We start from the raw sequence: 26,773 nt of genomic DNA, 5'->3' as shown, positions 1-26,773 counted from the left end.
CTCTCCAGCCCCTGTTTTCTGCCTCTTGAATGCTGGGATTAAAGGCATATGCCACCATTAAAAGAGTACTTAGAAATAACCAGTTTACAGTAACCATGTTTGTTCAGGTTAGACACTTTCCAGTTTTCTCTGCTTTATGTGTCTGTTTGAACACCTCATCTCTTTGAAATTTGATGTGGCTGTGTGGCTTGCTTTGGTTAGTGAAAAGTGACATATTAGGAGCTAGAGAGATTGATGAGCAGTTAAGAGTATTGGCTGCTCTTCCAGAACACCCAGGTTTAATCCCTAGCACCCACAAGCTTCCTGTAACTCTATTTCCTGAGGAACTGATGCCCCTTCTTTACTTTATGGGCATTCCATGGGTGTGGTGCACAAACATGCAGGGAAAAATACCCATACATGTAAAAATAAATAAACTAAAAAGGAAAAGGAGTATATTTATATATGTTTGTATTTATATCTATAGTTTTTTGAATGCATGTTATTCCCTCTATGGAAGCCAGAGGTTACCTTGTAGGAGTGAGTTCCTTTTACCATGTGAGTTCTGGGGATTGAACTCAGGTCATCAGATTTAGTGAGACATGTTTTATCTTGCCAGCCCTGTATATGACTTCTAAGTGAAAGGGTTGTTTGTTTGTTTGATTTTTTAAAACATTTTTTTGATCCTATGAGGAAAATCACAGTCTCACAAGTGCACATGAGTTCATGCATGTGTACATGAGTGTGTGTGTGTGTGTATAAAAGGTTGACTTTGGCTGTCTTTCTTGATCAGTTTTCATATTAATTGAAAACATTTTTTACATTCATTTATTCTCTGTGTGTGAGTGATTACATGTTTGACTGTGCATCACACTCATTCAGTGTCGATGGAGGCCAGAAGAAGGCATTGAATCTCTTGGAACTGGAATTAAATTCCTCACCGCTGGAGTTGTGAGCCACCATGTGGGTTCTGGGAACCAATCCTGGCTTTTCTGTAGGAACAAAGTGTTTTTAACTATGTAGCATCTCTCTAGACTCACTGCCTCATTTTTGAGAGAGAGTCTCTTTGTAATCCGGGTTGTCCTGGAACTTGCTGCCCTCCAACTTGCAGAGATATGCCTACCACTACTTCCCAAGGCCTATCCTGGACTTAACCTTATTTTTTGAGTGTTTCTTAATGTTTTTGGGCTAGATTGGTTGGCCAGTGAACCTCAAGGGTCCTCTTATCTCCCCTCCCTGATGTTAAAATTACTGGCACACACCATCACACCTATCCTTTAAAGTAAATGTTAGGGATCTGATCTCAGGTCCTCATGCTTGCAAAACAAGCACTTTACCAAATGAATTATCTCAATGCTTGTTTGAGTGAAAGTTTAAAAAAAATGTATGTTTTATCATTTTCCCATCTTTTTTCTGTTTCTTACTGGAAATAATGGATGTGTACCATGAACAAGAAAGAATCCTTCAGGGGCTGAAGAAATGGCTCAGTGGTTAAGAGCACTGACTGCTCTTCCAGAGGACCCGGGTTCAATTCCCAGCACCCACATGGCAGCTCACAACTGTCTGGAAAATCCAGTTCCAGGGGACCTGACACCTTCACACCAATGCACATAAAATAAAAGATAAATAAATCATAATTTAAAAAAAAAAGAAAGAATCCTTCAGTGTGAGCCACATAACAAATGGTTTTGGGGCTGGAGAGATGACTCAGTGGTCGTTCCAAAGGTCCTGGGTTCAATTCCCAGCACTTATGGGGTGACTCATAACCATCCATTTGAAATCTGTTGCCCTCTTCTCTGCAGGCATACATGCAGGCAGTACACTGTATGCTTAATAAATAAACAAATAAATCTTTTTAAAAAAATAGTTTTGGGTCTGCTGCTATACCATAACCTATATCTGTTTTTCTCAAAGTCTTGTCCCCAATCTGGCAGTATCAATCTGCTCAATAATTCATTAGAAATTCAAATTCCTTGGTTCCATCCTAGACTCACTAAGACATGGGCTCTTGACCATCATCTGTGGTCTAGCAAGTCCTTATTATAGTTCTGACACCTAGGAGTTTGTTGATTGATAAACTAGTTAGGAGATTACAATGTTAGACCTGGTAAGAGATGATGACTGGTTAGTGTTGTAACTAGAATATGGAGAAATGGGGTTTAAGTAGGCAAAATTTTATGTTTTGGTTTTCTTGAGACAGGGTCTTGCGCTATATATATATCTGTTCTGATATCTATCTATTTTCTGGAATTCACTATGTAGACCAGACTGGCTTTGAACTCGCAGAGATCCACTTGCTTCTGCATCATAAGTACTGGGACTAAAAGACGTGACATGACTCAAGATTTTTTTTTGTCTAATTTTATGTATATGAGTGTTTTGTCTGCATGTATGCTGTTGGTGAGGAGCCTCCATGTGGGTGCTAGGAATTGAACCTTGGGTCCTTTGGAGGAGCAATCAATGTGCTTAATCATCTCTCCAACTTCCGGCCTTGGTTTCTGATAAGTCATCATCTATGTTACTGTTTGTAGTTGGACTTCTTTTGGACCACCAGTTCACAAATAACGACATGGATACTAATGAAAGCTTGGCTTTAGCTTAGGCTTTTCCCCAACTAGTTTTTATAATGTAAATTAACCTGTTTCTATTAATCTACTTTTTGTCACATGGCTCCGTTACCTCTCCTCTGTACTGTATGTCCAACCTTTTTAGTGCCTCCTTGGCATCTCTTGGACACCTAGGTTCATCTCTCTGCCCGGAGGTCCTATTCTCTCCTGTCTACCTATTGGTCATTTAGCTTTTTATTAAACCAATCAGAAAGTGCCTTGGCAAAGACACATCTTCACATTATATAAAAAACAGTTGTATTCCACAACTGTTTTGTATTTGAAAGGATATTTGAATTTTTGTTGCTGTAGATTGAGTCTAGATAGAACTGTATACATGCTAGACAAACAAACACTCCACTAGTGAGCTATATCACCCAGTCGATGATATATCTATTCATTACTTTTTTCCACAGCGTGATGAAATTGTATTCTTCCCTCTCCTAATTTTTTTCCTGTTTTTTTTGTTGTTTGTTAGCTTATTTTTGTTTTTTGAGACAGGGTTTCTCTGTGTAATAGTCTTGACTGTTCTGGAACTCATTCTGTAGACCAGGCTGGCCTTGAACTCATAGAGATTCATCTGCCTCTGCCTTCTGAGTGCTGGGATTAAAGACGTGGGCCAGCACTGGTCAGCATTTTTTTTTCCCTGTTTTTAAAGTTTGTGTATTTTAATCTATTTTCAGTGTTTTTGACTTCTGTTTTCTCCTATGTGCTTTAATTGTTTTGTTTTTTGTTTTTGAGATAGGGTTTCTCTTTGTAGTTCAGGTTGACCTTTGAAACTATAGACCATAGGGCTGAAGAGATCACTCAGTGGTTAAAGATGAACATTGTTCTTCTTCAGAATCTGAATTGAGTTCAGCACTCTTGTCAGGCAGCTATAAGCTAACTGATAACTCTAGCTCCAGGGGATCTGACACCACCTGGCCTCTGCAAGCTCATGATGCCTGCATGCACGCACGTGCGCGCACACACACACACATGAATAAAAAAATAAAATATTATTTTAAAAAAAGGAATCTATAGACCAGTCTGCTCTTAAATGCAGAGAGATCCTCCTGCCTCTGCCTCCCAAGTGCTGGGATTAAAGGCTTATACTTCCACAACTAGCTTCCTGTGTGCCTTTATCTTAAGATAGTCTTTTAAGGGGTTGGAGAGATTGCTCAATGGTTAAGAACATTTGTTCTTTTTGCAGTGGACCTAGGTTCCTATTCCAGTACCCACATGGTGGCTCACAATCTAATTCTAATCCTTTGGATCCAGTGTCCTCTTTTGAGCCCCATGGGTACTGGGAACTAAACGCTTCTGTGGTACGTGGACATATGCAGGCAGAACACTGATGCACATAAAATATATCTTTAAAAGAAAATCATCCATTGACATTTTGAATTTTTTTGATACAGTATTTCTAAGTTACAGATTTTCCACTCTCTTCTCTCCCTTTTATCTTTCTCAGTATTTAAGATTGGTGCATACTAGATGGTCAGCCTACTACTGAGTACATCCCTAGCTCTCTATACTTTTTATTTTGAGACAGAGTATCACTAAGTTAACTAGGCAGGTTCTGAATGTATTCTGTAGCCCAGAAAGGTCCTGAACTCATCATCCTAACTCAACCTCCAGTGTAGTTCGGATTATAATCCTACTCTGGTATGACAACATACGGTCTTTTTTAAATAATGTCTGCTTCACTCTTGTAATTTTTAATTAATTTTAATTTAAGTTTTTAAATGTGTTTGGCTATTTTGCTTGTTTATTTGTGTATCACAAATATTCCCAGTTCCTGCGAAGACCAGAAGGGGTGGCAGATACTTCCACTGGAGTGGAAGGTGGTTGTGAGCCACTATGAAGTTACGGGAACTGAAACTGGGTCCTCTTCAAGAGCAGTTAAATGTTCTTAAACTGCTGAGCCAACTCTCTAGCCTACAAATTAAATTCTTAAGTTGGGCATCCTGCCATATTGGTTGTTGGTGATAGTGATATACCTGAACTTTGCTCTCCTGACTCAGTTGTATTTTCCCTTTTACAAATGATTTGTCTTTCCAGTTGTATTATTTGTGATATTAAAATTGTCATCTGTAGCCTAAATTACTATATACAACATCATAAATTACCTCAAAAGACAAAACAGAATAAAATTCAATTTCAACAAAGCTATACAGATATTGGCACATTTATCCTAGCTTTAAATGTAATATGTTGCTTTTTTTTTTTCTCTTTAAACATTTGTAGAGTTCTGAGAACCAAAGCATCTGGGCTGGATGGAATTTAGCATCAGAAAAAGCTCTCTTTCTGTTCAGAAAGTTGTAAAGTGCATGAAGATGAAGCAAGCACCAGAAATCCTTGGCAGTGCAAATGGGAAGACTCAGAACTGTGAAGTGAATCATGAATGTTCTGTATTCCTCAGCAAAGCTCCTCTTTCTAACAGCCTACAGGAGGGGGTCATGCAGAAATTTAATGGTCATGATGCACTTCCCTTTCTTCCAGCAGAGAAGTTGAAAGATCTTACTTCATGTGTGTTTAATGGAGAACCTGGTGCTCATGATGCTAAATTGTGTTTCGAGTCCCAGGAAGTGAAAGGAATTGGGACACCACCCAATACTACCCCTATTAAAAATGGCTCTCCAGAAATTAAACTGAAAATCACAAAAACATACATGAATGGAAAACCTCTCTTTGAATCTTCAATTTGTGGTGACAGTGCTGCTGATGTGTCTCAGTCAGAAGAAAATGGACAAAAATCGGATAAGACTAGGAGGAACAGGAAGAGGAGCATAAAATATGACTCTTTATTGGAGCAAGGCCTTGTGGAAGCAGCTTTAGTGTCCAAGATCTCAAGTCCTGCAGATAAAAAGGTATGTGTGAAGGATTCTTTTCGGTTATGTGACAGTAAATGGTGAGCTTGAGACCCATGTGCCCTACCTTAAAAAGTGTGATGGAAAATGGAAGGGATGGATAACAACCCTGGTGCTGGCAGTCACTGTCTTTTGCCTTGGTCCTGTGCAGGTACTGATTGAGGCTTGGCTCTTGGTTGGTTGTTGGGCTTCCAAATACCTGGAGATACCTGGAGATTACCATCTTTAGACACCATAGCCACTAGTTTTGCCACTTGAAAGGCCTAGTTGGGTTTACCATTCAAGATTAAAATGGCAAAAAAAAAAAAAAAAAAGCAAGCAAGCCAGGTGTGGTGGGCCAAACTTTTAATTCTAGCTCCTAGGAGACAGGGATAGGCAGATCTCTGAATTCAAGACCAGTCAAGGTTACATATTAAGACCTTGTCTAAAAAAAAAGAACAATTATTTCTGAATCTAGGTTTGTCACTTTTCATGACCTTGCTAGGTCTACTGTTTCTTTGGGTTCCATGTCCCAGGTGTTCTAGACCAGCTAGTCAGCGGAGATACATTAGACTTAAGTAGATGCCATATAGTGTATGACGGAGCAGAGCTGTGTTATGCAGAGATACTCGTGTCATGTTTTCTGCATACAACACTGTCTACTTAGTGGTCTCCTCAGTCAAGTGGTTCAGCAGTTGACTGCCTCCTTGACAATTGGGCTATGTTGCACACCTTATTCTTGGTTTTTACTGCAGAGCCCAATACTTTGTATATAAGTGGGCATGTACTGGTTAATCCATCAAAGACTGAGGAGGAAAAGTCCTGACTTCAAGTGGAAAAACATGTGGTTCTTACTCTGTTTGTGTTGCCAGTGTCCTAAAAATGACCTTCAGGGTGGTCCTGATGCTTGAGTTAATATAGATGATCATATAAGACAACTAAGTGACATTGGCCTTGGTGCAAAGAAATAGGGACACCAAAGCAGATCCTTACTCATCCAGGCCTGGAGAAAACTAGGTATTTGTTGACGTTAGTAGCAACAGTGGTAACACAGGCAAAACTCAAGAGCAGGTAAGTTGAAGTTCATAATTTATAATTGTGGACATCATGAAAGTTGAAATATTTATTTTCAAGTTGTAGTTGTGAAAAATTTTGTTACCACAAATAAAGAACAGTTGAAATTTCCTTCAAATCCTTAAATCCACGAAGTACTTTCAGGGTTTAAAAACAGTAGTTTTGAAGATCTATTCTACTCTTGCTAATGTAATTCCAAAGGTAAATCTGTGTTCTTCCTTTTTTTTTTGGAGGGGAGGGGAACATGATCTTAATATGTAGCCCTTGCCTGGAACTCATAGATATCTAACTATCTCAGCTTCCTAAATGCTGGGATTTGGGATTAAGGGTATGTACCACCATGCCCATCCCAAAGGTAAATCTTTTAAAAGGCAAATATAACAATCTGGGCTGATTTAGAGTGTTTTGGATATGCCTGTAAATGTGGTTGACCTTATGCTTTCACAGTTCTTTGAAGAGGCCTCTGAATGTTGTCACAGACCAGACTTTTATTACTAGTTCTGCCACTTGATTTGGTTAAAATTACCGTCTACTTACACAGTGAAGTAATACTGAGATGCTGTACAATCATTTGAGTACTAATATCTCATGGAAGAATAATATGATTCTCTAGTAGCCTCTAGTGCCATGCTTACAAATCTGTAACAGGCAATGAGATTTGAGAGTAATTATGCAGCAGGAGCAGGACCTAGAGTGTCTTGGACCTAGAATTGCCCTAAAAGGATGTTCAGTTTACCCATGTTCCAGAGATTGAGAAACTGAGCTTAGTTGAGCTTTGAGCACTCAAAACACATCCTCACATGTGGGTACAGAGCACTTGTCTTTATTGGTGGGGCTAGGACCCCTGCTTCAGCACAAGAGATTGGTATGTTGATTGAGACACGTATTCTCAAAGACCATCTAACAGATACATATGTGGTCAGAGTAGGGGGCAATATGTTTTGAGAGTTTTTGGATAAAGCACACTGCTATGTGTCCAGCTTTGTGATAATCCTTGAGATGAGAATGAGAGAAAGCAGTTGTGAGAAATGATTGATATTGAAGATGAAATCTAAAATACATTAAGGGGGTCATTCTCTGAAGGTTGAATTCAGGACCTTAAGCATAAAGACAAATGCTCTTCCAGTGAGTTATACCCCCCCCCCAGTCCTCTCCATACATGTTTTCGAACCTTTAATTAACTTCTGATTTTAAACCTCTGATTAATGCTTGTTCTTTATAGATAGAAGACTGAATTTAAGGTAAGTTACTGAATGTTAATATTTGTCTTTTGTTGTTCACTTTTCAGATTCCAGTTAAGAAGGAGTCCTGTCCAAGTACTGGCAGAGATAGCCTCTTGTTGAAATACAATGTGGGTGATTTGGTGTGGTCCAAAGTGTCAGGTTACCCTTGGTGGCCTTGCATGGTTTCTGCTGATCCACTCCTTCACAGCCATACTAAACTTAAAGGTACTAAATTTTGACTCTTTTTTCCATATTCCTTTTCTACACCAAACCTTTCTAATTTGCATGTTTTTCCTTCTTTGCTAAGTGACCTTACTGGCCACTTTTTTAACTTTGCCAAAGGTGGGTGATTGGTTCCAATGTGACACTTTTATTTCCTATGTGTAGTCTTCATCTGATTGAACTAGTACTAACAGGGAAACAAGTGTTGAAGAGAAATTTTTTAGATTTATTTATGTGTGAGTGTGTTTTGCCTTCTTTTTTTTTTTTAGTTTTTTTTTTTTTCGTTTTTTTCTTGTTTCTTTTTCTTTTTGTTTTGTTGTTGTTGTTTGTTTGTTTTTGTTTTTCCAGACAGAGTTTCTCTGTGTAACAGTTCTGGTTGTCCTGGAACTCGCTTTGTAGTCCAGGCTGGCCTCAAACTGACAAGAGATCTTCCTGCCTCTGCCTCCTGAGTGCTGGGATTAAAGGTGTGTGCACCACTATTGCCTGGCGTGTTTTGTCTTCTTGTATGTACATGAACCACATGTATAACTGATGCACATAGAAGTCAGAAGGTATTGACTGTCCTGAAACTGGAGTTAGGGATGGTTGTGAGCTATCACATAGGTACTAAGAACTGAATCTGTGTCTTCTGCAAGAACAGGTGCTCTAAACTACTGAGCCATCTATCTCTAGCTGGGGAAACAGTCTTTACCATTGTATTAGCTCCCAAGTTTTATGACAAAAATTACTACTTAAATGTATAGTGCTTGCTTATTTATAGACTACTATTTTATGATACTAAGTTTGAATTACAAAAATCTCCATTTTACACTTGGGAAGGGACAAAAGTTAGAAATGCTAATCTTTGACTTAGAAAACTTAAATAGATAAATTTGCTCATGAAATAGCTAAGTAATATATTTAAATTGTAGTGTTATTGATACAAAGCAAATACTTAAAAATGATTTAGCACATAAGTATGTTAATTGCATAGGAACAGGTTTGAGAGGAAAAGTAACAAAGGATCTCTAAGTTTGAGTGGGTTTGGTTTTTGTTTGTTTTGTTTGTTTGTTTTAGACTTGGTCTGTGTAGCTCAGACTGGCCTTGTCCTTAAGATCCTTCTGCTTCAGCTTCTGGTGCTGGGATGTGTGGTACTATGCCCCACCAAGGTCTCAATCAAACCTCAAGCATGTTGATGCCTATCTTGTCCTTTGAACCTCTGTGGTCTTTTGTTCATGTGACTTTCTCTATGCTTTATTTTTATTTTGTACATAGTTGGCCTTGCTTGCATTTAGTGCTTCTCTTCGTTCTCAGATTTAGCTCTGAGGTAGTCTTGTGTCTTGTAGAATTGACTGTGAGTACATAAATGCCTACTGTTAACTCAAGAGCTCAGTAGGCTCCACAGAATCTGGAGAGTGTCTCGGCATACTTCTCTCTAGCTCAGAGGGCCAGGGGTTGCACAGTATACAATTGGACTCCTGGATGTTTAAAGGGGACAGGCTCTCTTAAGTACACGTATGGGCAGGGGTCAGTGATGAGCATTTTCATACAAATTGTGATTCATGAATACTAGATTTGCAAAAGAAAAGATTACTAATTAGTGATGCTGAGTAACTGGCTAATTATGTGGTAAAAAATCTTGATGATCTGAGTTTGTTTCCTGGAACTCAAGGTAGAAGGACAATAACTTATGTTGTCCTGGAAAGTTGTGTGTTCTCTCTCTCTCTCTCTCTCACACACACACTCTCTCTCTCACTCTTTCTCTCTCTCTCTCTCTCACACACACACTAAAAATTTCAAAATATTTAGAGTAGAACATCAACTTACCATATGTTAAAATAAATTTCTTTGATAAAATTAAATATTTACTTTTTCTGTTTCTTTGTTTTGTTTGGAGAAAGGTTTTCTCTGTGTAGATCTAGCTGTCCTAGAACTTGCTCTGTAGATCTGACCTCAAGATCAGAGATCTACCTGTCTCTGCCTCCTGAATACTATGCGCCATCACTAACTGCTTTTATTATCTTAATTATGTGCATTTGGTGTGTGTGGGTGTGTATTTATGTGGAAATATGTGCACATGAGTGCAGGATTCTAGAAGGCCAGAGGCCTAGGATCCCCTTTCAGACAGTTGTGAGCTACTATGTGGGTGCTAGGAATTGAATTTGGATCCTCTAGAAGAACAGCAAGCACTCTTAACTGCTGAGCCATCTCTTCAGCTCCCAAATAATTATTTTTTTCAAGGCAGGGTTACTCTGTGTAATAGCCCTGGCTGCCCTTGAACTCAACAGAGATCCTCCTGCCTCTGCCTCCCAGGTGCCTGGATTAAAGGTATGTGTCACCACCGCCTGGCCCAAATAAAGTTCTTACAGGTTAAAGATACTCATAAAAAAGAAAAGTGTGTTGAGGCGTGTCTTTAATCCCAACACTCAGGAGACACAGGCAGGCAGGTGTCTGTGAGTTTGAGGCCAGGCTGGTCTACATAATAAGTTCCAAGGTAGCCTGTCTCAGTGGGGAGAAAAAAAATTAGATTATGTTGGCAAATTTTTAGATAGAAAAGAACTTCAGAAATACTATACTTGACTTCTCTTAGAACTGGAGAGCGAGGTGGGGGGAATGGGGAGAGTGGGAGGGAAGTGGGAGGATGGGAGGAGGTGGAAATTTTTAATAAATAAATAAATAAGAAATACTATACTTAAGCTAAGTGTGGTGGTTTATGCCTATATTTCTAGCACTGAGAAGGTGCTATAAAAAAAAAAGGTTTAAAGTTGAAGTCAGCCTAAACTGCATAGTGAGGTTCTGTCTAAAAGGGAAAAAAAAAAAGTATTAGGGTATGGTGACACACATCTTTAGTCCCAGTACCAAGGAAGCAGAGATGATTAATTCTCTGTAGGCTTGAGCCTGGTCATGACTGCATAGTGGGACCTTGTCACAACAAGGAAAAGTAGGAACTTGAGAGATGACTCAGTGATTAAGAGCACTGGTTTCTCTTCCAGAGGTTCTCAGTTCAATTCCCAGCACCCATATGGTGGCTCACAACTATAATTATATTTAATTCTATACAGAAGCCAGGTGGTGGTGTACGCCTTTAATCACAGCATTCAGGAGGCAGAGGGGCAGAGGGGCAGAGGGGCAGAGGCAGAGGAGGCAGAGGCTTGTTTCTAGTTTTTTTTTTTTTAAACTTAACCCATTTTTATTGATTTATGTACTGCCCTGAGACTTGCTTACTTCTACTGTCTTTCCTGCTTTTTTGTTTCCTTTGTGGCTGGCTGACTGGTCCTTGATTGACTGGTGGCTCTTGACTGACTCCCCTATTTTGTCTGCCCACCAGCCCCCCCCATCCTTCCTTTATCTAGCTATTGGCCAGCTAGCTTTTTATTAGACTAATCAGGTGCCTTAGGCAGGCAGGGTGAAACAACAAAACATCTTTATGTAGTTAAACAAATGCAACACATCTTTACAAAGGAAATAATTATTCTGCAACACATCTTGACATAGTTAAACAAATTTCTATTCCACAGCAGCCAGAGCTACACAGAAAAACCTTGTCTTGAAAAAAACAAAACAAAAACCTTCTATACATTCTTTAACTGAAGTCTCAAGGGATCTGATGCCCTCTTCTGGTGTGCATATATGCAAACAAAGCAGACTTACACATAAAATACATAAATAAGATTTTTTGTTTTTTTGAGATGGGGTTTCTCTGTGTATCTTTGGAACCTGTCCTGGCACTTGCTCTGTAGATCAGGCTGACCTCAAACTCACAGAGATCCATGCTTTGCCTCCCAAGTGCTAGGATTAAAGGCATGCACCACCATGCCTAGCTATAAATAAATTTTTTAAAAGTAGCATGATTTTATAAACTTTGGGCCAAGCTATAGTAATCTGTTTTATCAACAGATAGATACATCAAGATTTTCCTTTCTGTGTTATTAACTGTTTTTATTTTTTGAAATAAGATTGCTCTGTGTAGCCCGGATTTCTCCCAATAGACCAGACTGACTTTAAACTTGCAGAGATAAACCTGAATCTCCATCCTTAGTACTGGGATTAAAGGTGTTTGCCGTCACCCTGTGCTAGGCATTAAATTTTTTTCTTCCTTTAAAAAAAAAATGATTTTTTTTAGGATTTGTGTGTATGTGTGTGAATTTGAATGCAGGTTCCCATTGAGACTAGACACATCAGATCCCTCTAAGTTGGACTTACAGTTAGTTGGATGTGAGCTACACAGTGTGGGTGCTAGAACTTGACTCCTTTGGGAGAGCAGCAGGTGCTCTTAACTTCTGATCCATGTCTCCAGCCTGACATTAACTATTTCTAAATATCACTTAAATTAATAGCAATTCATTATATACTATAAAAGATTCTCTTCACTATGAACTATGATTCATATCTATATTAACTTTCAATACTATGAAAAAATTAAGATACTGGCAAAAGCCACAAATTGCTTGGTGTTCCTTTAGTTTTTTTTTAAAGTTTCTTATTTTTAAAGTAATATTATATACAATATGTACTCCTACCTTCTCCTCCCCAACTGAGAGGTAATTTGTTTTGTTTGTTTGTTTTTGGTTTTTGAGACAGGGTTTCTCTGTTTATCCCTGGTTGTCCTGGAACTCCCTCTGTATATGAGACTGGCCTCAAACTCACAGAGATCCACCTGCCTCTGTCTCCCAAGTGCTGGGATTAAAGGCGTGCATCATTTTTTTAATGTTGTATGAGTATTTGCCTGTGTGTATTTATGTGCATTGTGTGTGTGTAAGTGCTGAAAGAGACCAGGAAAGGCTCTGGATCTTCTGGAACTGGAGTTTTGGACAGTTATCAGTTACCTGGGTTCTGGGGACTGATCAGACATGAGTCCCCTGTAAGAACATCAAATTTCTCTTAACCACTGAGTCATCTCTCTGACTTAAGATTTTTTAAAAGGATTTTATTTATTTATTATGTATATAGTATTCTGCCTGCATGTATGCTTACATGCCAGAAGAGGGCACCAGATCTCATTACAGATGGTTGTGGTTGCTAGTAATTGAACTTAGGACCTCTGGAAGAGCAGCCAGATCTTAACCTCTGATCGATTTCTCCAGCCCTTAAAATTTTTTAAAAAAAATATACTTTATTTCTTTTTATCTTATATGTGTGTTTGTCTGAATGTACGTTTATGCACCGTGTATGTGCAGTGCATATTCTGAAGGCCCGAAAAGGGCATTATGTCCCCTAGAACTAGAGTTAAAGATGGTGGTGAGCTGCCATATAGGAGCTAGAAAATCAACCCAGACATACGTGTAAGCAAAATGCCTATACACATAAAATAAAAATAAAATAATAAAAATAAAAACTAGCTAGGCACAGTGGAACACTCCTTTTATTCCAGTGTTGTTTTAGAAGATTGAACTCACCTTGAGCCACTCTTTTGCAGGGGGCTGGTTGAGACAGGGTTTCTCTGTAGTTTTGGAGCCTGTCCTGGAAACTAGCTCTTGTAGATCAGACTGGCCTCGAACTCACAGAGATCCATCTGCCTCTGCCTCCCGAGTACTGGACTGCTCAGCCATCTTGAACCACTACTGGAGGCATCTTCTTTGGTTTGTTCCCCCACGCTACCAGCAGATACGTTTTTCTGTGTAACAGCCCTGACTGTCCTAGAACTCGTTTTGTAGACCAGGTTGGCCTTTGCCTTCCAGGTGCTGGGATTAAAGGCATGTATCACCACCACCTGGCAATTGGAGGCATCTTTGGAGGCATCTTTGAAAGATTGAATGAAGATGTTTTTCTTTTGGGTACTTTAGCTATCCAGGAAGTCTAATTTTACTTTCTTTAGGATAGGGTAAAGATCTTTTTTTTCCTATTATTACTGAGATCTGCCCTTTCGCCTGGCTTACCTGTGTTTTACCTCTTCTTCAACTCAAGCAAAATTTGAAATTTCAGGATATAGTAGTATTTTTGCTCATCCCTCTGGCTGCATTGAGAGATGTTTCTTCCTGTGGCTAAGAATTATAGTGAGGAGCTCACCTTTAATCCCTGCACTTGGGAGGCAGAGAAGGGCGGATGTCTGTGAGTTCAAGGCCAGCTTGGTCTACAAGAGTGACATCCTGGACAGGCTTCAGAGGTACACAGAGAAATCCTGTCTTGAAGAATAACATCAGGGAATATCTGAGGGGGGTTGCTGTGATTGCAACAGTTCTTTGAGGCATTCTGCTCTTATTCTAAGCAGTGTGTCCATGGTGGCTAGAAGAGGGCATCAGATCCCCTGGAAGTGGGTGGGTCAGTTATCAGTGGGTAGGGATAGATTGGTTACTGAATCCAGCCCAGTGTATTGCCCTCATGCTGCTGTTTGCTCTTTTGGATGTTCTCTTTTGCTGATGTCTTGTCCTGTCTAAAAACCTCTCTAAGAAGATATTGAAAGGAGAAGACAAAAGAATGTTCTTCAGCTTCTTCCTAGTCTACTTTTGTATTTTCTTTGATATCTCTGATTAGTGAATTTTCCTCTTGGGCATGGAATATATTGAAGATAAAAAGGTAAAATTTATGCTGAAATTAATAAACACAAACTGTACCGAGTAAAATAATTTTAAAGCATTAGTAGATTTGCTCAGTTTCATCCCAAATTCTAATATTCATGGTTTTTATTTTTAAAATTAGGTCAGAAAAAAAGTGCACGCCAGTATCATGTACAGTTCTTTGGTGATGCCCCAGAAAGGGCTTGGATATTTGAGAAGAGCCTTGTTGCTTTTGAAGGAGAAGAACAGTTTGAAAAATTATGCCAAGAAAGTGCCAAGCAGGCACCCACGAAAGCTGAGAAAATCAAGGTGATAGAAGTTCCTTTAATGTGTTTTTAAATAAAAAAATCTTAACTTTTACCAAGTTTATTTTATTTTGACCTTATAGTTGCTTAAGTAGTTTCTTATGTTGGTCATGTACCTTATTTTATCTGTCTGTCTGTCTGTCTATTTTGCGCAGAATGTAGACAGACTACTCTTTTGTTTCTCAGCTGCCCAGACCCGAATAATCACACAGAAATTATATTAATTACAACACTGCTTGGCCAAAAGCTTAGATGTGTTCCTACCTAGCTCTTATATTTTAAATTAACCCATTTCTTTTAATCTGTGTATCACCACAAGGCTGTGGTTTACCGGCGTCTGTCTCCTTTGGCAGCCATGTGACGTCCCCTTGACTCTGCCTACTCTATATATCTCTGTTCAGATTTCCCACGTGGTTTTACTCTGCTAAGCCATTGGCCAAAACAGCTTTATTCATTAGCCACTAAAGCAACACATATACAGAAAGGCTTCCCACATCAACTGAATCTTACTGTATAGCCCTGGCTGGCCTGAAATTATGTAGGTTAGCCTGGAATTCATAGAAATCCTCCTGCTTCTGCCTGTGTAGTTTTGGGATTAAAGATATCTGTTATTGGCAGGGTAATGGTGACTCACACTTAATCCCAGGACTTGAAAGGCAGAGGCAGGAGGATCTCTGTGTGTTTGAGGCCAGCCTGGTCTACAAAGAAAGCTCCAATACAGCCAAGGGTACACAAAAAAAGAAAAAAGGAAAAAAAAAAGATGTTAGTCACCATGCCCAACCTAATTTATCATTTACTTTTACCCAAGAATGTTATTTTTCATTTATTCATTTGATGACTCACAGAAATAATTTATTTTTTTATATTTTTTCTTTTTTATAAATTATATTAGGTAAAATTGTTAGAGTTGATTTATAGTTTAAAGAAACAAGAGTTGTTAGCTGAATTATATCTAAAATTTTAATTGGGTTTTTATAGGTTTTCCTTATCTGATATTGTAAAAGTGCTTTTAATTGAGTTACCTTTTATACTATATAATAAAATTCATAATATTTTTTTTCCAGTTGTTAAAACCTATTTCAGGGAGATTGAGAGCCCAGTGGGAAATGGGCATTGTTCAAGCAGAGGAAGCTGCTAGCATGTCGGTAGAGGAACGGAAAGCCAAATTCACCTTCCTCTATGTGGGGGACCAGCTACACCTCAACCCTCAAGTGGCTAAGGAGGCTGGCATTGTTGCAGAACCTTTGGGAGAAATGGTGCACTCTTCAGGGACCAGTGAAGAAGCTGCTACAGACCGTGGGTCTATGAAAGAAGAGGATATTCCCATGAAGAGAAGGCGAAGAGCCAAAAGGTCTAGTTCTGCTGAGAACCAAGAAAGTGACCCTGGCACAGAAAAGAGTACCCCTCCAAAGATGGCAGAGGCTGAACCTAAGAGAGGAATAGGATCTCCTCCTGGGAGAAAAAAGTCCACAGCTTCTGCTCCACGGAGCAGGAAGGGAGACTCCGCATCCCAGTTTTTAGTCTTCTGTCAAAAACACAGGGATGAGGTAAATATGCTGGTGGGTTCTGAGTTCTTTGTCATGCCAAATTTGAGGAACATTCCTTTATTGCCGAATCTTCTTACTTCTTAGTACGCTGCGTAAAAAAACTGTTTAGTTTTCTTCTTTTTTTAATTTTTTCTTTTTTTAGGATTTTATTTATTATGTATACAGTGTTCTGCCTGCAGATAGACATGCAGGCCAGAAGAGGGCACCAGATCTCATTACAGATGGTTGTGAGCCACCATATGGTTGCTGGGATTTGAACTCAGGACCTCTGGAAGAGCAACCAGTGCTCTTACCAGTGAGCCAACTCTCCAGCCCTTGACCATTTCTTTTTCCTTCCTCTTAAATCACATGTTTATGGGGAGAGGGTACAACAGTGTATATGGGGTCAGAGTACAGCTTCCAGGAGTCAGTTCTCTCATTCCATGAGGATGGATGGCAGGCTTGATAGCAAGATGGTAAGATTCTTTAAACCTTTAGTAGTAACATATCACTCACTGTTGGTCAGACAGTTTCAAAGTAGTTTTATAATAATAACTTGACATAGCCCTATGTAGTGGGTACCGTTTAAAGGGTGTATACCCCTAGGATCCTCTAATTCAGCAATTCTCAGCCTGTAGGTCAAGACCCCTTTAGGGTCGCCTAAGACCATTGGGAAAACATTTATATTATGATTCATAACAACAAAATCAGTTATTTCAATAGCAACAAAAATAATTTTATTGTTGGGGGTTGCCACAACATGAGGAACTGCATTAGAGGGTCACAACATTAGGAAGATTGAGACCTACAACTCAATAGTATCTTGGAGTACTACGTGAAAATAGTAACAGGTATGAGTTCGATATTTGAAGGCAGCTGCTGATTTTGAGTCTGTCTTGAATGTGATTTGTCTTGACCAATGTAAATTGAGTTTTGACTCTTTGAGAGCTTCAGGAAATAATCAAAATAAAATATGCTTCTTTCATACATCTTTAATCCCAGCACTCGGGAGGCAGAGACAGGCAGAACTCTGAGTTGGAGGCTAGCCTGGTTTACAGAGTCAGTTCTAGGACAGCCATAGCTTCACAGAAAGCTTTGTTTTGAAAAACTAAAAAAAGTGCTTTTTCAAAACCCAAATTGTACCCAAAATAAATCTACCAAAGTGGGATCCCACAGGGGAAAGGTATGAAGGGCCCAGGGAGACAGGTAGTGAGATACTGGGGCTAAGCCAATTTCAATTCTGAGTCTTGGCAAATGTGGAACTGGGATGCTCAGATGTAGTGCTAGGGTGTACTGAGGGCCGGACTAAGCCTAGTGGGGCCAAACATTGGGCAGGTGGAGTAGAAAAGTAGATCTTCTGTTCTTCTGAGTACCATTCTTCAGGTGTCATGGCATCCCAGTAAGTCCAGTCACTCCAATGGAAATTGAAGCCTTCAAGCAGAGTGATACGGCCAGCTCTTGTAGGCACACAATCGGGGCTTTCTGGGTGGCAGATTTGGCATTTCAATCCCTGGCAGCAACATTACTCCTTGGATAGCAAACCAGCCCCCAAATCGGGAATGTATGCACACACCTGCTATGTGCTGGGTCCCCTATGGGTCAGGATCCACCTCTTGTCGTTGGTAGTAGTAAGCAGTCCCTGCCACATTGGCTGCAGTCTGGGCTAGAATCTTAGGGCGCCGGTTGGGGTGGACCTCATAGTCAGCAATGATTCCACTTGCAGTTCTGGAAACTTCTCTGCAACACTACTCAGGTGGTAGGACATGCACTGATCCACAGGGTCTCTCAGTGGTTGAAGGTGGTAACTCTTTAAGAAGGGTTTGAGGGCTTTGTCAAACATAACAGGTGTGCTGAGTACCAGGAAGGCCAAAGGAAAGCACAGCACTATTCAACTCTAAAAAATTGTCAGTGGTAGTTGTGATCTATTCCTATAGCATATTATATCAGAATGAATTTAGTAGATGTTGAAGAAAGCCAGCTGCTGAATGCTTTGTAGATAGAGTCTGTTGCTTCTGTAAAGTCTGAAGAATACAATATATCCACTCTTTATTTGTACCTCAGTATCTACCTGTGTTCATCCAAAAAGAGTAAGTGGTCAGCTGAGAAGGTGTGTGCTTTTGTCCAGGTGCCAAGTATGCCCAGAGATGTGGTAACACTTAGTAGGAAACCATGGTTAACTATTGGATTTGACATGGTACAGAATACTTAGTAGTATGTGGTCAGTTTCCATGTGGGAAGGGAATGATGATAAGCTCTAAATGGATACCATTAGTATTTGGCATCTAGGCTGGAACATAAATGGTGAGGAACTGTGTGCTCTTATCCTTTGGAAGTTGGGCAGGTCTATACCAAATGTGAACTCTAGCTAGCTATATTCCAGCATGCTCTAGGCTGTTTCTTTGGCATCTAACCATAGAAAAATTAGGTGCCTGCTTAAGAGAAGTGTATGCTCTTTAGCAATTCCCAGCAACCATGTGGTGACTCACAAACCATTTATCATGAGAGCTGGTGCCCTCTTCTGGCATGTAGGTGTGCATGCAGATAGAGCGCTCATATAAAATAAATCTAAATAAATATTAAAGGAGAGCCAGGTGGTTGTGGCATATGCCTTTAATCCCAGGAGGCAGAGGCAGGGGGATCTATGTGAGTTCGAGGCCAGCCTGGTCTACAAGAACTAGTTCCAGGACAGGCACCAAAGCTACAGAGAAACTCTGTCTCAAAAAAACCGGAAAAAAAAAAAAGGAGAATTTAGACTGCTGTCTAAAGACCTCCTCTATTCTTACTTCTTTCTGGGGCCCAGGTTCATTTCAGTTAACCCTTGTGATACTAAGAATTGTAACTGAACTCGTAGATTGGCACTGTGATGAGAACAATGTAGACCAAGGTAAAGGTGTGCAGTAGTTAGAGTTCACTTACATATTCATCTGTCCTGTTTCACTCAAGCCTTGAACTGTGACTGTGAGGCCCACTAGGGCCGTTATATTGGGCTCAGGTGCTGTTCAGAAAAGGATGGCAGTGTTCACAGTTCCTTGTTGTTCATCCCCAAAGGCTGTTTTTTGAGGTAGGGTTTTTCTATGTGGTCCTTCCTGTTCTAGAACTGTCCACGTAAATCACCCTGGCCATGAATTCACAGAGATCTACCTGACTTTGCCTCAGTGCTGGGATCTGGGATTAAAGGCATGCACCACCATGCCCAAGTAAGGCTTGTTGTGTTGCTTGTTGTTGTTGTTGATGCTGTTGTTCGGTTTTTAAATTTTTATGAATATTTAAAAGTATATGAGGCAGAGCTCTGTGAGTTTGAGGCCAGCCTGGTCTACAAGAGCTAGTTCCAGGACAGGCTCCAAAGTGACAGAGATACCGTATTTTGAAAAAACAAAAACAAAACAAAAAGTATGTGTGCATGTGCCTTCAGAGGTTATAGAGGTGTGAGATCACTGGAGCAGGAGTTACAGGCAGTTAACTGTCTCATGTGGGTGCTGAGAATTGAACTTGTGTCTTCTGCAAGAACAGTATATTTTGTTGTTTCTAACTGCTTAGCTATTTCTCCAGTCCTCAAAGCTGTTTTTTAAAAACATTTTAAATGATTTATTAATTCTTATTTTATGTGCATTGGTGTTTTGCCTGCATGTGTGTCTGTGTGAGGGTGTTAGATCCCCTGGAGTTATAGAGAATTGTAAACTGTCATGTGGGTGCTGGGAATTGAACCTGGGTTCTCTAGAAGAGCAGCCAGTACTCTTAGCCGCTGAGCCATCGCTCTAGCCTCTTAAAGCTGTTATAAAAATGGTCTTGACTTAGTCAAGGGCCAGCTTTTGAGGCACATACCTCTCTTAGGCCACCTGAACCCTCTTTTGCTAGGGTTATTGGATAGAAGATCCAAGACTTTTGAGGACATTTGGTTGCTACCTTCTGACTTTGTGTGTGTTTATGCATACGTATATGTTCATATGGATATCAGTACCTATGCATGCACCTATGTGGAGACCAGAGGTCAGTGTTGAGTGTCTTCAATTGTTTCTCCTTCTCCTCCTTCTCCTCCTCCTCCTCCTTCTTCTTCAAAAGTGTGTGTGTATATGTATGGCAGGTCTTGGTGGGTACTCATGTTTTGGTTTATCTGTGGTGGTCACAGGACAACTGAATGGAGTTGGTTCTCTCCTTACATTTTTACTTTGGAGTCTGGTGATTGAACTCAGATCGTGACTTCAGCCTTTACAAATACAAAAGCTCATGAACTATCTTGAAATAAATGGTAGGCTAGAGTATGTTTCTGAACTTAGTATGCCTTTGTTCTTGTGTCTTTTCTCTATTCCTACCTCTTGAATTCAACTGCATATTAGAAATCCTTGGGAGTCTTTGAAGTATAGATGTCAGACACTAGATTGACTTGATCTTAGGTAGGATCTAAACATCATTGGTTTTAACTCTGCGGTTATTGCCATCTGCAGTTAAAGCTGGGAGTTGCTGCTCAGTGATTGCTGTGTGTCCAAACCAGCTAGAAAATGTGTGAAAATGCAGATAATCTTTGCTAGTAGGTTGGGAGGACCTTTAGCATCTTCCAAGGGTACTGATACTCAGTAAGTGGAGAATCTGTTGCCTCTGTAGACCAGTTATCTTTGTGCTGGCTTAGCTTAGACAAAAATTAGGGCTTGCTTGTTGACTGTTGTCTGTATTTCTTATCTATGACTTGCATTGAAAGATGGAGTGTGGCTACTGTAGTTGGTGAGGATGACATATTAGACCTCCATGCTCAAAGAAGCATTTTTGCACAACTTTCTGGACTACTAATTTTTCAAGGATGTCTAGGAAATTATGATTTAAAAAATGACTCAGTGTTTTTTAAAAAGTACTTTTTGTTTCGTTTTGTTTTGTTTTGTTTTTTTGAGACAGGGTTTCTCAGTGTAGCTTTGGTACCTGTTCCTGAACTTGCTCTGTAGCCTGGACTGGCTTTGAACTCACAGAGAACCTCCTGTCTCTAGTTTCTGAGTGCTGAAATTAAAGGAGTGTACTACTACTGACCGGCTGAAAGTACTTGCTTTCTCCTCATCATTTGTCAGTTATTTTTACTTAGAAATTTTTAGTGAATCACTGAATTGGTTATGTGCTATTTTCCTCTAACCAAATTTTTTGGACAAAATTCTATACTGTGGGAATATAAATGCTACATACTCAATCTCATAGGACTATGTATTTGGTTTTATGTAAATCACAATGAATTTTGTGAGTGTAGAGTTCTTATTGTCCTCCTTTCTGTGTTCTTAGGTTGTAGCTGAACATCCAGATGTTTCAGGGGAGGAGATTGAAGAATTACTTGGATCCCAATGGAGCATGCTCAACGAAAAGCAGAAAGCACGATATAATACAAAGTTTTCCCTAGTGACCTCTGCCCAGTCTGAAGAAGACTCTGGTAAACACGCACCTATATATGTGTCTTTTGCTTGGGTATGATGTGTAGCGTGTCACCACATGAACAGTGTGCATGATCCCATTAGTGCATGTCGTTACCATTTCCTCCCTTATCAGCGTTGCAGTTCTTGATGCTCTTTAGGACCCCACTTTATTGTTTACACAGAGTAGGGATTATGGTTGCAGTATTTGAAGGGGTGGTATAGGAGAGAAGAAAAAAGGAAAGGTGGGTGGTTCTAGCACTTTGGCCATGGGTCAGGCCCAGTGGAGAACAGTTGGCAGAACTTACAAGTGAGATGACTGGTTGACCTTCACTTAGGTATCTCATTTCTAGGTTTTCAGTTTAAAACTTTAAAATATACTGCATCAAATACCAGTTTAGGCTATGACAAGATGAGGAAGACTTGGAGAAAATGTGTAACAGTGGTCAGGTTTGTTACGTGTAAGCACTTAGACACACAAGCTTGGGGAAAAAAAACCCTCTTTTAATATAAAAATAAAGTGTAATGTGTTTGAGTGTTAACTAAAAATAAATAGTCTGTAACTCTTAAGGTTCATTATTGAGTTTTGGAGATGCTAGACATCAAAGCTAAGGCATCCTAGGTTGTCCTAGAATAACTGCCAGGTATTAGATTGTGACAGTACATACACTAGTAGCCCCTTTGCATCTCCTGGAGATACTCATCTTAATTTAGGGCTTGCTAGGTGTCTGAGTTACTTTGCTGCCACTATAACAAAGCACCATGGCAACTTATAGAAGAAAGTTTATTGGTGGCTATTCTGCTGTCTTACTTAGTGTTAGGGAACTCCGATTTCTTTCTTTTTGGTTTTTCGAGACAGGGTTTCTCTGTGTAACAGCCCTGACTGTACTGGAACTCATTCTGTAGATCAGGTTGACCTTGAACTCATGAAATCTGCCTACCTCTGCCTTTTAAGTGAGTGCCATTACTGTCCTGCAAACTCAGATTTCTTTATGAAGGACTGTATCTCATCCCAGGTAAAATAGGCAATGCTCTGGGTGTTCATTGGAAAGAAAAAGAATCACCTCACACCCTCACAGTGGAAAACCTGCTGCTGGTCAGTAACCTGGAACTCAGTGTTTAAGGTTGTGAGTGCAAACCAGCTGAAGTGTCTAATTCGGTGTGCCGCATGGTATTCGTGACTCCAGTAATGGCTATGTGAGCTTACTCCTGCTGTCTAGGACTTTGCAGGCAGACCTACAGTGGTGTGGTTAGGAGTAAAGCCTAGTCAAGATTTTGTTAGGTCTTGTTTGTACTAGCTGAGAGTTAACTGACTGCTTGATTCCTTCAATAGTAATTTGAATTCCAGACCTGAGGAACAGCCCTGTGTAGTTGCTGGCACCTAAAGCATGGCACTTGGGCCTCCTCTTGAGGCTTTCTGGACATGGCTGTGCTGGTGTGTTTTGTCCCAAAAGGTAGTGAGTGTGAGAATGACAGTGTTCTTAAGTTTTGTAAACAGTGAAGCCTGCTGGCATAACTTGTAGTCCCAGCTACTCAAGAGGCTGAGGCAGGAGGATTCAAACTATGTCCAGCCAGTATAGTGAGGTTTTTTTTTTGTTGTTGTTTGTTTGTTTGCTTTTTGTTGTTTTGGTCAAAATAAAAAGGAAAAAGATGGCTGGGATATAATTTAAGTCCTGGGTTCTGTTTTCAGTATCATACACATACATACATACAATAGGAAGTTTGATAAGTCGAACCCTAACAAATAGTTATGCAATTGAAAATAATTTGTATTAAAATTAAACATTAGCATATTCAAAGTGGTTGTCTCTCTAAAGTTTATCCTCTTGCCTTCATATCTTTTGAGGTCAGTGACATTTGGATACTTTATCATAGATTAGTGATATTTTCAGACACCTAAAATAAGGCACTGTCAAATGTGTAGCAGGACGCATATAACTTTCAGATGCAGGTGTAATTTTGCTTCTTAAAAAATTTTTATTTAAGAGAACAAATAGTAGCAACTTTTATCTAACGTTTTTGTTTTGTTATTTGAGACAGGGCTTTTCTGTGCAGTATAGCCTTGACTGTCCTGGAACTTGCTATGTACACCAGGCTGTGTAATCGGAAATTTTCCTGCCTGAACCACCTGCTCCCTAATAATTGGCAGCTGCTTCCCAAATAACTAACTTGGAAATTTAATATAAATTATAAATGCTTGGCCAGTAGCTCAGGCTTGTTACTAACTAGCTCTTACAACTTAACCCATTTCTATTAATTTGTGTACTGCCCTGAGCCTTGTGACTTTTACCTCTAACCCATTTTGTATATCTAACTCACGCTCCATCTGGCTGGTAACTCCTCGAACTCTGTCCTTCCTCATTCTATCATTCTCAGTTTGACTTTTGTACCTATCTTTATCCTGTTCAATTATTGGCCAGTCAGCTTGTTTATTAAAACCAATTATAGTGACATATATTTACACAGTGTACAGAAGGATTATTCCATAGCTAGGCTGGCATCTGCCTGCCTTTGCATCCCAAGTGCTGGGTGGTGTGCCACCACCTGGCCTTATTTAACTTTTTTTAGATCTGTTTTGTTTTATATGGTTGAGTGCTTTGCTTACATGTATGTATATGTACATAGAGGCCAAAAGAAGGTGTTGGAATTACAGATGATTGTTAGCTACAATGTGGATTCTGGGACTCAAACCCAGGTCCACTGTAAGAACAAGTACTCTAAACCACCAAACTATCTATCCAGCCCTTAAGTTGTAGTTTTTTTAAAAGTTGACTTAAATTCTACTTGTCTTTACATGTTACTAAATAAATGCTTTTCCTCACCTTGAGACAGTGTCCTGCTGTGTAGCCAATGCTGGTATTGAACTTAAACCTTCTCGTGCTATGCCTTCCTTCTTGTGTGCTGGGATTACCATGTCCAACTGTAAACAATTTTTAAAAAAAGACTAGTGCTATTAAACGATCCTTCTATACACTATGAATATGTGTTACTCTCATTGGTTAATAAAGATCTGATTGACTGGTAGCCAGGCAGGAAGTATAGGTGGAACAGCCAGACTAAGAATGCTGGTAGAAAGAAGGGCAGAGTCAGAGGAGCCTCCAGAAGAGACAGAGAGAGCAAAACATGATGGAGGACAGGTAAAGCCATGAGCCATGTGGTAGTATGTAAATTAATAGAAATGGGTTAATTTAAGTTGTAAGAGCTAGTTAGTAATAAGTCTGAACTATGGGTCGAGCATTTATAATTAATACAAGTCTCTGTGTTGGTTATTTGGAATAGGAATACTCCCCTTTTTAACTTGGTTATATTTAAATTTAATGCTATATTTTTAATGTATATGAAAGTACAATGCTAAGATAATAATTAGGTAAAATATTTGTGGGTCCCTGTTCTGTTTTGCAAAGAATTGATCTGTAAAACATAGACCTTGAACATATACCTGGTTGCTGAATACCTGTCACTGTTTGCATGATGAATGCCAGAGCATGTTGTGAACTCTCTTTTTCCTCTGCATTTATCCCAGTTTTCATTCTTTATTCCAAGGTAATATAAGTGGGAAAAAAAGAAATCATACAAAGAGGACAGATGACCCTCCAGAAGATGTTGATGTTGAAGATGCACCCAGGAAAAGGCTTAGGACAGATAAGCACAGTCTTCGGAAGGTAATGTTCTGGACTTTCCTGGCCTATGAGAATATATGCTATAGAATTCTTGAGATTCAGCCAAGGTGTAGGCAGTGAGATACTCTGGGCTTTTGTCAAAGTGGTATTTAGAAGTAAGGCTTGCTGTTTTTCTCCATTGCAAAGACCACTGAAGAAAGGACATGCTCATTAACAATTAGGAACATCACCACAGAACTATTGATACTAGTCTGTTCAAGAAAAGAACATCCAGATGCTTTGAGTAATACACAATATTTTGATTTTATGTGTTAAAAATTACTCTTAGGTTGAAGGGGGTTAGTTCAATGCTAGATTACTTAAGTAGAATAAGCCCCATGTGTACTTTCATTGCCAATACTAGTCAAAAGCATTTTGTCTATAGGGATTATTATTTTTTTAGTGTGTGGATGAGGTGCATGAAACACATTAAAGATACTTTGCACAGCAATAGGAAATTAAAGAATCTATGATAGACACTGGAAACTGATTACATGAATTTATTTACTTTGTTAGTAATTCATGATCTTGTTTACTCACTGGGAATCCAGTCCGGGGATCATACAGGCAAAATTGAAACTATAGTATGGGTGAAAAGGCAATTCACGGCCTTGAGCCTCAGTATTGCCAGCATCTGTTAGGACAACTTGCTTGGTACCTGATAGGAAGTGAAATTGACCAAGATCCATGTGTGCAAAGCAACAGTGGGTTTCTCTGTCTGCTATTTGAAGCTCACAGAGAGAGAGAGTGAGCCTTTTAGCACCATTTGTTTCAACTGTCTAAGATATCTAAATAACTTTTTGGTAAATTGAATTTAAAGGATTCTCACCATTATGCCCAGAGTTTTTTTTTAAATAGTATTACAAATTGAATCCGTGGTTATGCCAGGCACATGTTCTACAACTAGCTGGTCCCCCTTTTTTATTTTGAATTTTTATTTTTAATGAATTATTTGTGTGTGTAATTGTATTCCGTGGAGGCAACAAAAGGTCTATAATCCCTTGGATATCGAATTCCAGATGTTTGTGAGTTGCCAGACAAGCGGGCTGAGACCCAAACTTTGGTCCTCTGGAAGATCAGCAAGTGCCATCTCCTCAGTTTTTCTTTTTAAAGTGGGATATCACTAAATTGCCTAGCCTGGTCTTGAACTCACTCATTAGCCCAGACAAGCTTTGAGTTTATGATTCTCCTGCCTCAGTCTCCCAAGTAGCTAAAATTATGAATGTATAGTGACTGACTCAGCATGTTGAAACTCTCCCCCAATCTTTAGCTGTGGAAGGTGTTTTACTATTGATCTCTGAGAGCTAAATATTGTCTAAAATTTTGAAATCCCCAGTGTAGTTGCATTATGTGTTATACTAGTAATGCTGGAACTGACATAGAAGGGATGACTATTTGATTGGACCTCTTGAATAGAAAACTAGATTTCCTCTACTTTGGCTTCAGTAGGACGTTTAGGTAGCACTTGAAATATAACTTATGTAAGGTATTTTA

General features: G+C 39.5%; 1 protein-coding gene and 1 pseudogene across 3 annotated transcripts in view; one reads left to right on the top strand and one right to left on the bottom strand.

The window, feature by feature from the left end:
* Nsd2 (nuclear receptor binding SET domain protein 2) overlaps positions 1-26,773 on the top strand; it is a 70,702-nt gene that overhangs the window by 10,668 nt on the left and 33,261 nt on the right. For all 3 annotated transcript variants that reach the window (XM_087909115.1, XM_087909114.1, XM_087909116.1), the window contains 6 exons: positions 4,815-5,437; positions 7,779-7,938; positions 14,551-14,717; positions 15,778-16,260; positions 21,496-21,640; positions 25,164-25,282. In XM_087909115.1, the coding sequence (XP_087765241.1) occupies positions 4,844-5,437; positions 7,779-7,938; positions 14,551-14,717; positions 15,778-16,260; positions 21,496-21,640; positions 25,164-25,282 (1,668 nt within the window). In that variant the 5' untranslated portion in view covers positions 4,815-4,843. The remainder of the gene's footprint in view (positions 1-4,814; positions 5,438-7,778; positions 7,939-14,550; positions 14,718-15,777; positions 16,261-21,495; positions 21,641-25,163; positions 25,283-26,773) is intronic.
* On the bottom strand, positions 17,474-18,079 carry LOC125387568 (cyanocobalamin reductase / alkylcobalamin dealkylase pseudogene; annotated as a pseudogene).

The sequence above is a fragment of the Myodes glareolus genome, chromosome 8, assembly GCF_982192425.1.
Source record: "Myodes glareolus chromosome 8, mMyoGla1.1, whole genome shotgun sequence".
In the NCBI taxonomy this organism is placed as follows: domain Eukaryota; kingdom Metazoa; phylum Chordata; class Mammalia; order Rodentia; family Cricetidae; genus Myodes; species Myodes glareolus.
The sequence above is the reverse complement of the archived record's forward strand: the minus strand, read 5'-3'. Positions and strand labels throughout refer to the sequence as shown.